The sequence below is a fragment of the Sus scrofa genome, chromosome 2 (genome assembly GCF_054392235.1).
Source record: "Sus scrofa isolate SSC_HxYL_T2T_F1_AM1 chromosome 2, Sscrofa_HxYL_maternal_Yorkshire_Landrace_v2.0, whole genome shotgun sequence".
Classification (NCBI taxonomy): Eukaryota; Metazoa; Chordata; class Mammalia; order Artiodactyla; family Suidae; genus Sus; species Sus scrofa.
In genome coordinates this window covers 18,274,044-18,288,367 of record NC_139384.1, presented here as the reverse complement: position 1 = coordinate 18,288,367, position 14,324 = coordinate 18,274,044, and the positions used below count along the sequence as shown (strand labels likewise).

General features: G+C 46.3%; 1 protein-coding gene across 50 annotated transcripts in view; it reads right to left on the bottom strand.

The window, feature by feature from the left end:
* Positions 1-2,205: 2,205 nt before the first annotated feature.
* The window catches only part of CELF1 (CUGBP Elav-like family member 1), an 87,878-nt gene continuing 75,759 nt past the window's right edge, over positions 2,206-14,324 (bottom strand). For 12 of the 50 annotated variants that reach the window (XM_021083088.2, XM_021083099.2, XM_021083094.2 and 9 more), the window contains 6 exons: positions 13,443-13,571; positions 12,467-12,577; positions 11,292-11,477; positions 9,438-9,581; positions 8,547-8,713; positions 2,206-5,190 (listed from right to left, as the gene is read on the bottom strand). In XM_021083088.2, the coding sequence (XP_020938747.1) occupies positions 8,586-8,713; positions 9,438-9,581; positions 11,292-11,477; positions 12,467-12,577; positions 13,443-13,571 (698 nt within the window). In that variant the 3' untranslated portion in view covers positions 2,206-5,190; positions 8,547-8,585. Of the gene's footprint in view, positions 8,714-9,437; positions 9,582-11,291; positions 11,478-12,466; positions 12,581-13,442; positions 13,572-14,324 lie in introns of all 50 variants that reach the window. The other 38 variants (XM_021083081.2, XM_085011149.1, XM_085011156.1 and 35 more) reach the window with 7 other exon arrangements.

Genomic DNA, 14,324 nt, shown 5'->3' with positions numbered 1-14,324 from the left:
GACCTATGCCACAACTGCAGCAACCTCAGATCCTTAATCTACTGAGCTGGGCCTGGGATGGAACTGGAGCCTCCACAAAGACAAGCCAGATCATTAACACACTGTGCCACAGCAGGAACTCCCCTGAGGTGAAGTTTTAAAACAAGTTGTTTTAAAACATTAGTTGATGATGTTGGACAACACTGTGAATGTAGTCAATGAACTGTTCACTTAGTAACCATGAGGATGTGGGTTCAATCCCTGACCTTGCTCAGCGGGTTAAGGAGCTGGTGTTGCTGTGAGCTGTGGTGTAGGCTGGTAGCTGTAACTCTGATTCAGCCCCTAGCCTGGGAACCTCCATATGCCTCGGGTGCAGCCCTAAAAAGCGGAAAAAAAACAAAAAACAACAACAAAAAAACCAGTTAAAAAATAAAATTGTTCTATGTATTCTATCATGAAGGAAAAAAAAAAAAAAACCCAAACATAGACAAAGCATTGCTTGGGTGGTAACAGATCTAGCAGAGTGTGCAACGGAGTGATGTTTTGCAAACACTCCAGTCCTCATGGGAAGTGGTACCTTGCAGGAGCAGGCTGACCAACAATGTGGAGCATGGAGTTGCCAGTGAACCCCTTACACAGCACTTTTGAGAGCAGAGCTGAAATGATTCACCATTGAGGGAGCCACAAGAGTTGTAGGGTCCCCCACAGCACTAGAGCCTAGAGGACAGCATGCAGATCACATGTGATGAGGCTGCACAGACTAGCTAAAGCACACTGACCTGCTTTTATTGACTTATTTCCTCAGGAGCAGTAAAGAGAATGGGCCTGGGAGTCAGGCAGACCTGGTTTGATTCTCAGTGCACACCACCTTCCAGTGGGCAACCCATTTCTTTTTAGTATGAGTTGTTTTATTTTTAAAATGTGCACAGGGAGGGAGTTCCCCCATTGTGGCTCAGTGGAAATGAACCCGACTAATATCCATTAGGATGCAGGTTTGATCCCTTGCTCAGGGGGTTAAGGATCCAGCATTGCCGTGAGCTGTGGTGTAGGTGGCAGACGTGGCTCGGATCCTGCATTGCTGTGGCTGTGGTGTAGGCTGGCATTTGTGGCTCCAATTCAGTCCCTCATCTGAGAACTTCCATATGCCATAGATGCAGCCCTAAAAGGCAAATAAATAAGTAAAATAAAAAAATAAAACGTGTACAAGGGAAAAACATAATATGAAATATCACATAATTATATAATAACCAGAAATATAATAATAACTGGTTATTTCTGGGGAGGGGTTAATGCTGCCTTTTTTTTTTTTTTTTTTTGCAACCCAATTTCTTTCGGTCTCAGTTTACTCATCTGTAAGATGGGGGTGCGAAGAACAGCAGCTCCCTCTCGGAGGTGTTACAAGGACTAGAGCACATAAGGTGTATGGAGTGTTTCCCACAGCACCAGGACAGTGGTAAACAGTCAAAACATTAGTTAGGACAATCAGTGCATAAACATTTCATGGGCTAGTACACAGTTCAGCTTCCACTGGGATATGCTACGCAGGCACACCCCACATAGCGGGACTCTGGGTGAGGAGGTTGAGGCCTAGTCCACCCATAGGCCATGCTGGCTGCATGCCTCTGGATAGGCACCAGTTCATAAGGACCGGCCTCCTGGTCCAGGGGCTGACTGAATCCTCATTTCAAGAGGTCTGAGGCAGCCCAGGTACAAGAGTCATCTAGAATTTCTGAGTAGTAAACCCAGAAAACCTCACAAATGCCCCTCTGCGATCTTGTTCTGAGGTCAGAATGATGGGGAAGGAGTGGTGAAGGTATAGAGAAGAGAGCCCCACGCTCTGGGCTTCTGTGCTGGTTGGCCGCCACCCCAAGCACAGAACTCCAAGCAGCCAGGGAAGGGACTTGCACACACTAGGCTGGGCCAGTTCTGCAGGTGGCTGCCACTAAGAAAAAACACAAAAATGAAGGGTGCCAAAAGAAAATTTTAAGTGCCTCCCTATTATCGGGGTGTTGAGAAGAATGCAGGATGACAGAGAAGGCAGTTTTCTTGCAGAAATCCCATTTTTTCCCCCCCAGGAGTCCAGGGTGGTTCTGACACACACCGACTAGTACATCAAAACAAAACCATACCAGGGTGCCCACCCCTTGTAGGGGAATGCCACCAACCCCTCCAGCCCCAAGGACCACAGCCCACCCCGGCAGTCAAACACTCTGAAGACAGCATCAGTTTTTCTCAAACAGTTTAATAGCAAATAAACAAAGGAAGGTACCACACTTGGCAGATACAAAATGACTTTTTGTCCGTGTGTCTGTGCAATTAAAACAGATTTAGGTTCCCCATTGGGACAAAAGGAAAAACACACAAAAAAGGAAGGAGAATCCTTTTAAACACATACTCCCTTGCTTCAAACAATTTTTTTTTTTCTTTTTTAATCCACTACACAAACTCTGTGATCAGGTCAGAAAAGCAATAAGGGCTCTTCTTGCCTTTTTTTTTTTTTAAACCATTAAAGTAAAATCCATAATTTTCTACATAGTACAACACAATTTCACACAAAAAAGACATTTTCTTTTGCAAATCAAAACAGGAAAGAAAGGAAAAGCTCAAACAAGGTAAAGAAAAAGCATTTCTACGGCTGAATCACGACTTTGAGTTGATTGAATCCCGTTTGTTGCTGCAAGAACAGACTGTGCGTTTGGTCATAGTGGCAATTTTTTTTTCTCTTCACATTGTGAAATCACTTTACATTGTTTTCTAGTAGAAAAGGCAAAAAACTGTACAAAACCCCTAGTGTTAAATACAACGTTTGTACCAATAAAAAACTCACACAGGTTTGTCTCCAAAATGTAAAGTTTCTTTTTTTTTTTTTCTTTTTAAATTATTCACAAAAAGCAGCTGGAAATCAGAAAGGCAGCTGCCGCTCCAGGGTCTCAAATCCATTAAAACCACCACAGAACAATTAAAACAATCAGAGAGAGAAAAGGAAAAGAAACAATGTCCAACGTTTGGCATTTGGTTTTATCCACAGGTTTTCCCAGAGCTCCTCTTGGAATTGAAAGCAAAATATCTTGGCAAACACGGGTTCTGAATACACAGAAAGGGGAGCCTCAGCGCTTCTGCCAACAGAGGCAGCTCTGTGCAGTCAGACTGTGGGGTGCACGGCAGTCTCGCTCAGGCTGGGGTTCCTGGCCTCGTTCCATCCAATCACCCCTTCCAAGAAATTAAGCAGCCTACCATTCATGGGGCCATTTGGCCACCCTCTCCTCCTAGAAAGAGTGGCCCCAAGCATAGTACTAGGCAACCTGCTGGGTCCCAGAGCAGAAGTTCTGCTGGGATCCGCTCCTTCATCAACCCCAGCATGGATGATGCTAACAGTGCTTCTACCTTCCCCACCCCCCACCCCAGACCCTCGGCTAGCCCTCTCCACCCTTCCCTGACAATCCTACTTCCCAGCTCTCTCACCCACCAGCAGCTCAGGCCTGGGTGGGATCTATCCCCAACTCCTCCCTCTGCAACCTCTTACCTCCACAGACCCATCCTGTGACCTCTCACCTCCTCTGGCCTCTCCCTCTGCCATTCACATTCTTACTCAAGTCCCTAAGACCCTGAGGCTGGATGGTGCCACAAGAGAGGAGGGCAAGTTCCCCTCAGGGAACCAAGGAACTAGCTTGCCTGGCACCCAGGGACAGTAGCTATTTGGCTCTTCACCTGATTTAAAAAAAAAAAAAAAAAAAAAATCCCCGCCCTTACCCCCACCCCACTAGCTAAGCAAGAGCAGAGCTGTGGTGAAGAGCCAGTGTGGGGTGGCTGGTGCCCAGGGCTGTAAACAGTGTGAAGACTGTAGTATTGTGCTTGTCACCTAGGAAAAGCGCTGGCAGGTGTGGGGCCGCTTAGTGCACAGACGGCTTCCTCGAGTGGTTAAGAACACCCTCTTCACTCGGGGCCGAGGGATGCTCACTACCCCTAACGCGCTAAGCCTTTCATCCACCCACAGCCACCTTCTGGGTTCTATCTCTGCTCCTCGGGCCTTTCTGGACCCCCTTCCCTCCCGTCTCTGAGCAGAGCAGCCGGCCTCCTGGAGGCCCCGCCGAGGCCTGGAGGCTGTACGAGGTGACAGTCTAAGTGCACAGGCAGACGCTCTAAGGGCAATAGAGGAGAAAGTTGCCACTTCAAAATAAAACAATACAATCTCGAAAAAAAAAAAAATCAACCCCACAACAATTTAAAACAGCTTCTTTGAAACCCTTTTAAATCGGTCAGTTTTTGCACAAACTATAGAAAACAGAGAGGTGAAGGTGATATTTACGAAGGTGTGAAGAAACAGCAGGAAACATGCAAAACTTGTTTTTTCTGGGCATAATCTTAGTAGGAAAAGAAAAAATTCAAAACAAAAACACAAAAACAATACAAAAACAAAAAAAATCAAAGCATCACATTTTGCTGTGGAGACTGTAGGAACAAGCATGGAGGCGGGCATGGTGGAGCTGAAGGGAAGGGGCCAGAGGGGTCTGCACACCCCTGCAGGGTCGCTACAGGGGAGAACCACAAAAGAAAAAGAAAAAGAAAAAGGGCTGGCTGGGGCCCAAACTGCAGCCGGCGGTCAAGAAGGCAAAGGGTTTCAGGTGTTTTCTGCAGTTGAGAACTCAGAAAAACAAAAATAGGATCACATGCGGTCTCCTCAAGCCCCACAAACTATATCAGCAAAATGTGCTCAGGAGCCTCAAAGGTTTTAGTGACATCTTTTATTTCATTGTTTACTTCAAAGTTGTCTTTAAAACTAAGCACACAGAGAAACGAAGCCTAGAAACGGACTGGCTGTGTGTTCACAGAAATACAAACACCACGCGGTATGTGCTAGTAGGGCTGCTCTGAAGACAATTACAAAGAATTGGAATCACAAAATCAAGTGGTTATCTTATGAAGTTCTAGAAAAATAGATTTTTTTATATTCAAATGCAAGTTTAAATATTTCCCCTTCAGCAGTCGTTCTAGCAAAACCAATTTGGCAGCACAAAAGAAAAAAAAAGGAAAGAAAAAAGAAAACAAAGAAAGAAACAAACATAATAAAAATACACATCAGCATCAAAGATCAACACAAGGTCAAAGGTGAGAGTTCAAGCATCAGAGAAGCTGAAGAGACAGGGATTTGGACGATGTACTTGACGCCACATCGACATGCTTTAGGCACAACGATGAACAAACGGCAGGAATCTAGAAAAAAAAACAAACCAGAAAGAGGGAGACCCACTGAGTTACACAGAGCAATACATCCAAACAAAGAGAGAGAGAACAGGAACACTCACTGTGCACAGCCCTGAAATGAGGAGGCGGGGGCGCGGGGGGTGGGGGTAATGACAGGAACTTGTGCACATGCTAACAATGGACACAGGGAAAAGTCAAAAAAGGACATGGAGGACACCAAGAAAACATCCAACTGCCAGAGACAGAAGGGAACCTAAGGCTTGGATTTCCCTAGAAGCGCCCAAATGTGTCCAAAAAGGTCTCCGGTGGAGCAGAGCCTCAGCCTCTCTCCGACTCCTGGTCAAGACTCCAGGAGCAAGTGGAAGCTGCTGGCTGGGGTGGGGAGAATTCTTTAGCGGAGAGGGCAGGATTTCTCCTCAGTACTAGGGTACGGCCCCTTGTTCCCAGAAATCCAAGCTCTTAGCTTCCTCCCAGGCCCTGGCCACTCATGTGGGACCCAGGAAACAATGTCTGGCTGCGTTCAAGGCAAATTAATTTCATGATGAAACCCAAGTAAGAAACAAAACCACAGCAGAAATCACATTTATGTGAGTGAAACCCCCACACAACAGAAAAGGATTGCTTAAGACTTGACTGCAAGTCTCCACTCTCCCAGCTGAACCCTTTCACACCGTAAGACTTGTAGGGAAGCAGCTTCTTCACAAAACCATCTTTGGCCTGGGGAGAGAACTGTGCTCAAGGGCAGCACTGCTGTGCGAATCCACTGGGCAGTGGATGAGAGAACAGAGAGAAACGCCTGGGCTCATCAGCTGGCCGCTGCGGCAGCCCAGGGCCCTGCTGAGGTGCACGCTCCTTTTAGAAACAAAACCCACAAACAGGTATGAAACCTCGGGGTGGGTATCAAAGGCGACTGATCACACCTTTATCCTTCATGTTAACAGGAAAGGGGTTTTCATACAGTCCCAGAGCCCAGGACAAATCCATGTACAAATGACAGTGAAACAGGGGAGGAGGGTGAGAAAGCGGAGAAAGTGGTAAGAGTGGCGTTCTGGGCTTTGGAAAACCCCCCCGATGGCCAAGGAGGAAGACAGAACAGAAGGTTAGCGGTCACAGCACCGGCAGCACCCTGGGGAGCACAGCTCTCTCCTCTGCCAATTCACAGCATTAACTCCTTCCCCCTCTGGCAGATTAGCTGGGCTGCAAAGGGCCACAGAAAGTCAGTAGTTTCAATCATACACAGCACCCTGTGTGTACAACAATCACATTCTGGATTCTACAAAATCCTGGCCTTTTCCAGAGATATAATTTAGGTAATAAATATTCTCCACCCCGGAGCTGTATAAAACTTCTATAAAAATAGAAACGACATTCTTGGTTCCAGCTGGTTGGGATTCAGAACAGCGCCTCCCCAACCTAGCATTTTTTTCTTTTTTTGTTTTCTTTTTTCTTTTTTATTTTTATTTTTATTTTTTTTGCATTTATTTAAAAAATCCCATCATGACCCTGGAAGCCTTTGGAACAGTTTTATCCTTGAAACACAGGACACATTTCTCCCAGTGCGCAGAATTCAAGTTTACGTGGTTCAGCTTAAGAAGGATGTTTCATGTTTCTTAGAGGACAACAGACCCAAGTTATCACTATGAGAAGGGAACAGCTGTCCCAGTTTCAATGGGATAATCCAACACCACCAACTACGTGTACAACGTCAAGACGGTCAATCCTTGTCTGTGGCCCAAACGGACAGCATGACAAGGACAGAGTCCCCACCTGACTTAATAGCAAACCAACCCCTTTAATCTCATCTGCTGCTAGGGACCAGGACTGATGCTAGTGAGGTTAAGACCTCAGGGACCCAGTCCCTGGCCTTGGCTAAGAGTCACATCCTAACAGGGCCTCCTCTGCCCAGGTGCACATTCCCAACAGCAGAACCTTTCTGGTTCTCCACCCCAGCAGCCTTTCTTGGAGCCGAGGCAGAGCCCAGAGGCTGTATGGGTCAGAGGCAAGAGCTGGAGTGAGACCTGTGGGAGGCAGCAGGGAGCTAACTGTAAGCATGAGGACACAATTAAACACGGCAATACTGAGGTAAATGAACACTAAATCCATATGGAAGCTGTAAACGTCCTGTTGTCTCCTCTGTCGCCAAGAGCAGGAGATGGGCTGGAGTGGTCAGAAGAGGGGCCTGCCTCGTTGGGAACACTACATCTGGGATACCTCAACCAAGGAGGCAAACAAGCATGGATTTCTTAACCCTTCTAAGTACAAAAGTGCGTGCACTGGCACATGCAGCACTGGCTTAAAGGGACCTTCTGATTCAGGTACAGCAAGAAGCAGGCTCCTCCCCTGACTCGATGGCTTTTGATCACTCTGCTCAGGGGAGGTGCTCCCTTCAGCTCGATACGACAAGCCCTTCTTGGATATACCCTCCTAAGAAAACTGTGGCTGGGATGGGAGTGACATTCCTTGCTGTGCTCAACTACAAAAAAGGAAACCAAACAATGTCTTCCCTAGAGGCCTTCTTTAAAGGAACCTGGTAGAAATGGGCCGCTGTCTAATAGTTTGGTGTTGAAATAAACTAAATATGATCTTGTTGACCGGCTGCTTCTTCCTAACAGCCAACAGCCAAGCAGGGCCAATCCATCACCCATGGCTGGCTGGGAAAGCTGCTAAGAGGTGATGTACCCCTGCTTTTTGCATATGTCAGGCTAATTTAACAGGTGCTTTATTTCCAGAGAATTGTTAGCCCCTATTTAGGAAAAAAGGGGCAGAAACCCTAGATAAGAATCTAAAAAATAGGTGGCAAGAACTCGGTATTTCCACAGAAGGCAGCCATGGAGGAGTTTTAGCCACCAGCCCCCAAGGCCCTTGGGTGTCAAGTCACTCTCACTCTCCAAAGCCAACCCCACCTTCTCCCCACCCCAAAGCCCCTGGATGTCAGTCATCCTTTCACCCACTCTCGCACTCAAGATTCTGGGGGCCAGTTTTTCGTTTCACTCAGTCCTCTCTCTTGGGGTAGTTGGGGGAAAATTCTGCTGTTCTTTTTTAATGTTTCTCCATCCCCTGTCCTCCCCCAGGGCAGTATGATGTTGGTCCTTCTCAACACACACTGGTTACAAACACAGCAAACTTTAAATAAAGGAAAAAAAAAAAAAAAAAAAAACTCAGGATATGGCACCTAAACTCCAAAGTAAAACACTGGAAACCAAAGCACAAACTTGTCCTCTGTATGAAGCGAAATTCCCACAGAAGGCAGTAGCCGAGTCTTCAGGGCAAGCTGTGCCTGCGAGAGTGGCAGGGATCAGGGTCCAGGGCTGTCAACACACAGCCTTAGGGCTTCGAATCATTAAGGGTGCTCCTCCCCCACTTACCAGAAGACCCTCTCACTCCAGTCTCAGAGGGGAGCACGCTCAGTAGGGCTTGCTGTCATTCTTCGAACGTTTGAGCTGCACTTTAAGCCGCTTCATGCCAATCTGAAAGCCGTTCATGGACTGGATGGCAGCTTGAGCAGAAACAGGATTGTCGTAACTTACAAAACCTGTGTGTCCAAGCAGAAACCTAGGTGAGGGACATAATGAGGCAAGGAGATTCTCAGTCCCCTTACATAAGAGACAGCTTATGAGCTTAGTCTCAAATCCCAACTTCTCTCAGTAGGGATGAGAATTCTTGAAATTATACCACATGAAATAAATCAAGTTCCTAGTAACATCACCATACTACCTTAAAGTTTTTTGGCCAAGCCATTTCCATACATTATTATTATTATTTCTTTTAAACTTTGGAGTGATGGTGTAGGTAGAGATCACCATTCCCACTATAGAAATGAAAAAACTGGGAGTTCCCGTCGTGGCTCAGTGGTTAACGAATCCGACTAGGAACCATGAGGTTTCGGGTTCGGTCCCTGGCCTTGCTCAGTGGGTTAAGGATCCGCCATTGGTGTGAGCTGTGGTGTAGGTCGCAGATACGGCTCAGATCCTGCATTGCTGTGGCTCTGGTGCAGGCCAGCGGCTACAGCTCCGATTTGACCCCTAGCCTGGGAACCTCCATGTGCTGTGTGAGCGGCCCTAGAAAAGTCAAAAAGACACCCCCCCCAAAAAAAAAGAAATGAAAAAACTGAGGCTCAAAAAGAGGTAATGTAATCTACCCAAAGCTAATATAAACCCAAACTCAAACTCAGCTCTTTCTGCTATTAGTCCCTTCTCTTTCTTTCTCACTGGTAAAAATACATAACCGTCCCGACACCAGAAGAGAAGCCAACATACCAAAACACTTGCTCAGGTTTGTCTGCTTGTCTATAAAAACCTTGGCAGACACGACATTCCCAAAGGGCATAAACATCTGCAGCAGATCCTGGTCTCCAAACTCCTGGGGCAGGTGGTAGATGAACAGGTTGGCTCCTTCGGGACCTTCAAAATTCCCAGTGATTGAAAAGGTATCAGTGTCAAGCACACTCATCCCCCTGCACTGTCTCTCAATCCACCTGTGTTAAAACTCCTAGCATTCCCATAGACAGAAATGCAGCTGAAGAACTAAAAAGAGTCTCCACATACACCGCAATGAACTGAAGGTTCCGTCCCTCTTTCCTGTTCATTCTCATGCTCTGTCTCTTTGCTGGAGGTTAGAATTCGACCGTGTGGGGGAAATGGTGTGCTGTGACAATAAAGTAGGCAGATTTGCACAAACAGCAATAAAACCAGAGACTGGAGGCTCGTAGAGGAACAAGAGAAAAGGAGGTAGAAAGAGATTACAAATAAAACAGGTTTCAAAATTGTACCTATAGGGACAGCAAAGAGACTGGTAGTTGCCAGAGGCAGGTGCGAGCAGGGAGTGACTAGAGAGGGACATGAGGGAATTTCTAGGGGTGACAAAAGTCGTCTACATCTAGGGTGGTGGTTGCATGACCGTGCGTGTTCATCAGAGTTCAGAGAGATCCCCCAAATGGTGAACTTTACCATATGTAAACTGAGCCTCAATAAAAATTGTTTTAAAAATGTGCCTGTGATTAACACTATGCTGAAATACTATTGTTCTTTTCTTCAATCACTTACACTCAACAATTTCTTAACCAAAGAAGAGCTTTATTACAATTTGGTCCAGCCAGTCTCCAGCACCCTGGCCTTCCTGCTGCTGTTAAACACGTATGGAACACTGCTGCCTCAGGGCATCTGCACTTGCTATTCCTCTGCGCTCATCAATCTTCTTCCTCTAGATATGCCCATGGCTCCCTTCCTTAAGGTCTCTATTACAACATCAACTCAGAGAGACCTCCTTCTCTATGTAAAATACTATCTTCCTGGCACTCTCTATCCCTCTTTCCTGTTCATCACTCTTTAGAGAATCATTTGGGATGCCTCAGGCTTTTGTTTACTGTCTGTCTCCACAGTTTAATCAGTTTCTTTACAACCACATCCTAGGGCACATAAGTGCCCAATTCAGAGCAGGTGAAGAGATACTGCATAAGACTCCCTGCCGCTAAAGCAAGAGAAGATACTTGCCTTTTTCCTACATTAGTGCTTAAATCCTGCTAGCTCCTGGTTATGAAAACCCAAGCAATTATGAGCACAGAGATGTCAGCAGGACTTTCTATTCATACAAACCACTTTTAGGCCTTTTCTGCCTAGAAAGCCTCTCCTCCATTTATGTCAAAGCTCATACTTCCCATTCCATCAACCCACGGGCTGTTACTCTGTCTCATCATCCTTCAGTTTGTCCTCAATTAGGAAAAAAGGAGATCAGAAAGAGAGGAAAATGACAAATGACAGAGCTAAAAGGGACACTTAGACAGAAGATATCCTCTGACAGATTTACAACCCTCAGAGAAACTTCCCAACAAAAAGAGATTGCCAAATGGTGCCAGACACTATAAGGTCAGTATGTTTCTTATCTAAAAACTGCAGCCCCAACCCAGGAGAGTGTACAGAGGTTCTGATTTGAGTCACATCCAGAAAACATTCCAAAAACTGAAAACACAGTTTCTCAATCTACCCTTGACACTGACAAAAAGAAGTGTTGACCCGACCACCTAAATGGCTCTCCTGGCCTTTGCCCTGCCTTTCGGTGCTGGTGCAGATGGAGCAACCTCCCTGCCCCTGGCTGCAGTTTCCCTTGGCACTCACCTTCCTTCTGGCTTCCAGCAGCACCAATGCTCTGCTGCGTCAACAGGTTCTGGTTGTACAGAGTTGGGAGCGCCGCTGCAGCGTATTGCTGGATCCCCGAGTAGGCCTGTGTGAGAGCCTCCATGGTGCTCCCAGTGCCATTGGAAAGGCCACTGCTGCCCAGGCCACCATTTAAAGCGGCCATCCCTTGGGGTGCAGGGTGGGGGGAAAATACGGTTAACAGATTGGAAAGACTCAACTGATGCCAAAGTCCTCCCTTCCATCTCCTTCTTAGCTTCTCCCTGAGGAGGAATATCCAACTGAGTGGTCAGATTTCAGGACACCCACCAGGCCTTGTGGCTAGTGTGGGCATTTCAATGCCACAGCCATTATCTTCTTCCAACCTGCGCAAGAAGTGATACTATTACACAGGACTTGCCCAATTTTCTCTTCGGCTTTGTCGTATTTTCTCACAAAGAGCTGGAATGTGGAAAATAAGTCCCAGAGTGGGGAATAAAAGGAGTGCATGGGGTCTATGACAAGATGTGGGCAAATCCGACCATCAAAATCACAGCTAACATTTATTGGGTATCTACTAAATGCCAGACACTGTACTAAATAATGTGGTCAGCACTTTACCTAGGGTCTCACCTAATTTCCTTTTTTCTTTGTCTTTTTAGGGCCACACCCAAGGCATATGGAGGTTCTCAGGCCAGGGGTCGAATTGGAGCTGTAGCCACTGGCCCACGCCACAGCCACAACACCACCAGATCTGAGTCACATCTGTGACTTACACCACAGCTCATTGCAACGCCGGATCTTTAATCCACTGCATCCTCATGGATACTAGTCAGATTCATTTCCACTGAGCCACGATGGGAACTCCTCACCTAATTTCTTAATAACCCTCAAAGTATTCTACTCTTACTCCACTGATGAGGAAATGATTTTAGAAGGGAGTCTTAAGTTACAGCTAGTTAAGGGGCAGAGATAGATAGGATTTAACTCAGGTCTGTCTCAAAATCCCATAACTTCACTTGGCCACCCCAATCATTCTTTTTTTTTCTCATTTAAAAATTTTTTTTATTAAGAGTCGATTTCACTCCAATCATTCTAACAGTGCCCCTACTTGGGTTGTTTAAAATGTGCTACCTGCACAAAAAGTAGCTTGATGACATCCAGGGACTGGCCCTCACCTGCCAAAGAGCTGACGTTGAGGCCTGCTGTTGCTCCAGCTAATGTCTGCAGGGCTCCAAGGGAGGCAATGGGGTTGACAGAGCTGCTGCTGCTGGAGCTTGGTGAGGACCCTGCTATCAGAAATCCATGAGTTAAACACAAACCAATACTTGCCTTCTCATATCGACAGGAAGCAAAATACAAGCATGATATCACATTCAAGTATTTGCTTTGTAAAGAGGTGTTCAGTTACTGATTTTTTTTTTTTTTTTTTTTTTGTCTTTTCGCTATTTCTTGGGCCGCTCCCGCAGCATATGGAGGTTCTCAGGCTAGGGGTTGAATCAGAACTGTGGCCGCTGGCCTATGCCAGAGCCACAGCAACACAGGATCCGAGCCGAGTCTGCAACCTACACCACAGCTCACGGCAACGCCGGATCATTAACCCACTGAGCAAGGGCAGGGATGGGACCCGCAACCTCATGGTTCCTAGTCGGGTTCGTTAACCACTGCGCCACGACGGGAACTCCAGTTACTGATTTTGACAACTGTCCCTGTAGGACAGAGAGGCAAGGGATGATTACAGCAAACTTAAAATGATGAAATTTCTAAGTCAGAAGATGACATTTGAAAGAAAATTTTATTTCTTAGGGCCATGCTTCGAAGCTCCCAGGCGAGGGGTTGAATGAACCAGAGCTGTGACTAAGGCCTATACCACAGCCAGAGCAATGCTGGATCCAAGCTGCATCCACCACCCACACCACAGCTTGTGGCAATGCCAGATTCGAAAGACAGTGAGTGAGGCCAGGGATCGAACCCAAATCCTCACAGAGACTGTTAGGTCCCTAACCCATTGAGCCACAACGGGAACTCCTGACATTTTATGGTTCATGATCTGACCCCTTTAGAAATGGGTGTTAGCAACTGTCCAGAATGATATACCCCTCTCTTGGGATTCTGCCCAAGGCAAACAAGGGAACATTGGCCCTACATGCTTACCTGAACTGGTGAGTACGCTGAGGGGACTGCTGGATGTAGTGAGAGCATTGGTACCACTTGGTGTGTTCTGAGCTGCACTAGCTGCTGCAGCTAGTGCAGCCAAATTCTGTAACTGCATTGCATTTAACCCTGAAACATCCAAAACAAGAGATCAGCCAGCAGATAGGGATGACTCACATCCACTCCAGCAATGACAGTGCACTCTGGCAAAAGGCTGGCCCCAAAGAGGAACTGTTCTGATAAGCCTTACAGGCAACCCTACAGGGCTCTAAAAAGAGTCAGATATCACTCAACTCATTATTAAACTTGACAACATTTCCTCAGATAAGAGACACCTAATCCAATAGTGTGCCAGCCCAAGTGAGCATTAATAAAGGGATGGACAACTGGGAAATCAGGTAAGAGGGCTGGATTCTGCGGTCCACCGTGGGGCCAGGTATCTAAGAGAAAAACAATATCCAACCCTTTGGCAGAGACCGAGTCTACATCTGAGCCCATCACTCATACTTTATAGGGGATTTGTTCTCTGCAAGTGGAGGTGAACAAGCAGAAAATGTAGTAGAGATCCAGAAAGCCACGGAGGAAAAACAGGGGAATACATGTGAAAACAGCAATAGGAAAAAGAATAAAGGGGAAAAAAACAAACAAACAAACAAAAAAAAACACCCCTTGAATAGCAGATTAATCACCAGGAGAAGAGAGAAAAGGAAAAGACTTCCAAGCAGAATCTAGGCAACACAGGTATAAGGAGAACAAGAAATGGGAACTACTCTGACATCCATTTACTAGATAATGAAAGGGCGGATGGTGGGGGTGGAAAATTAATGAGAAGGAAAAGGCTACAACACAGATTTATAATCTGACAATTTGCCAGAAACACAG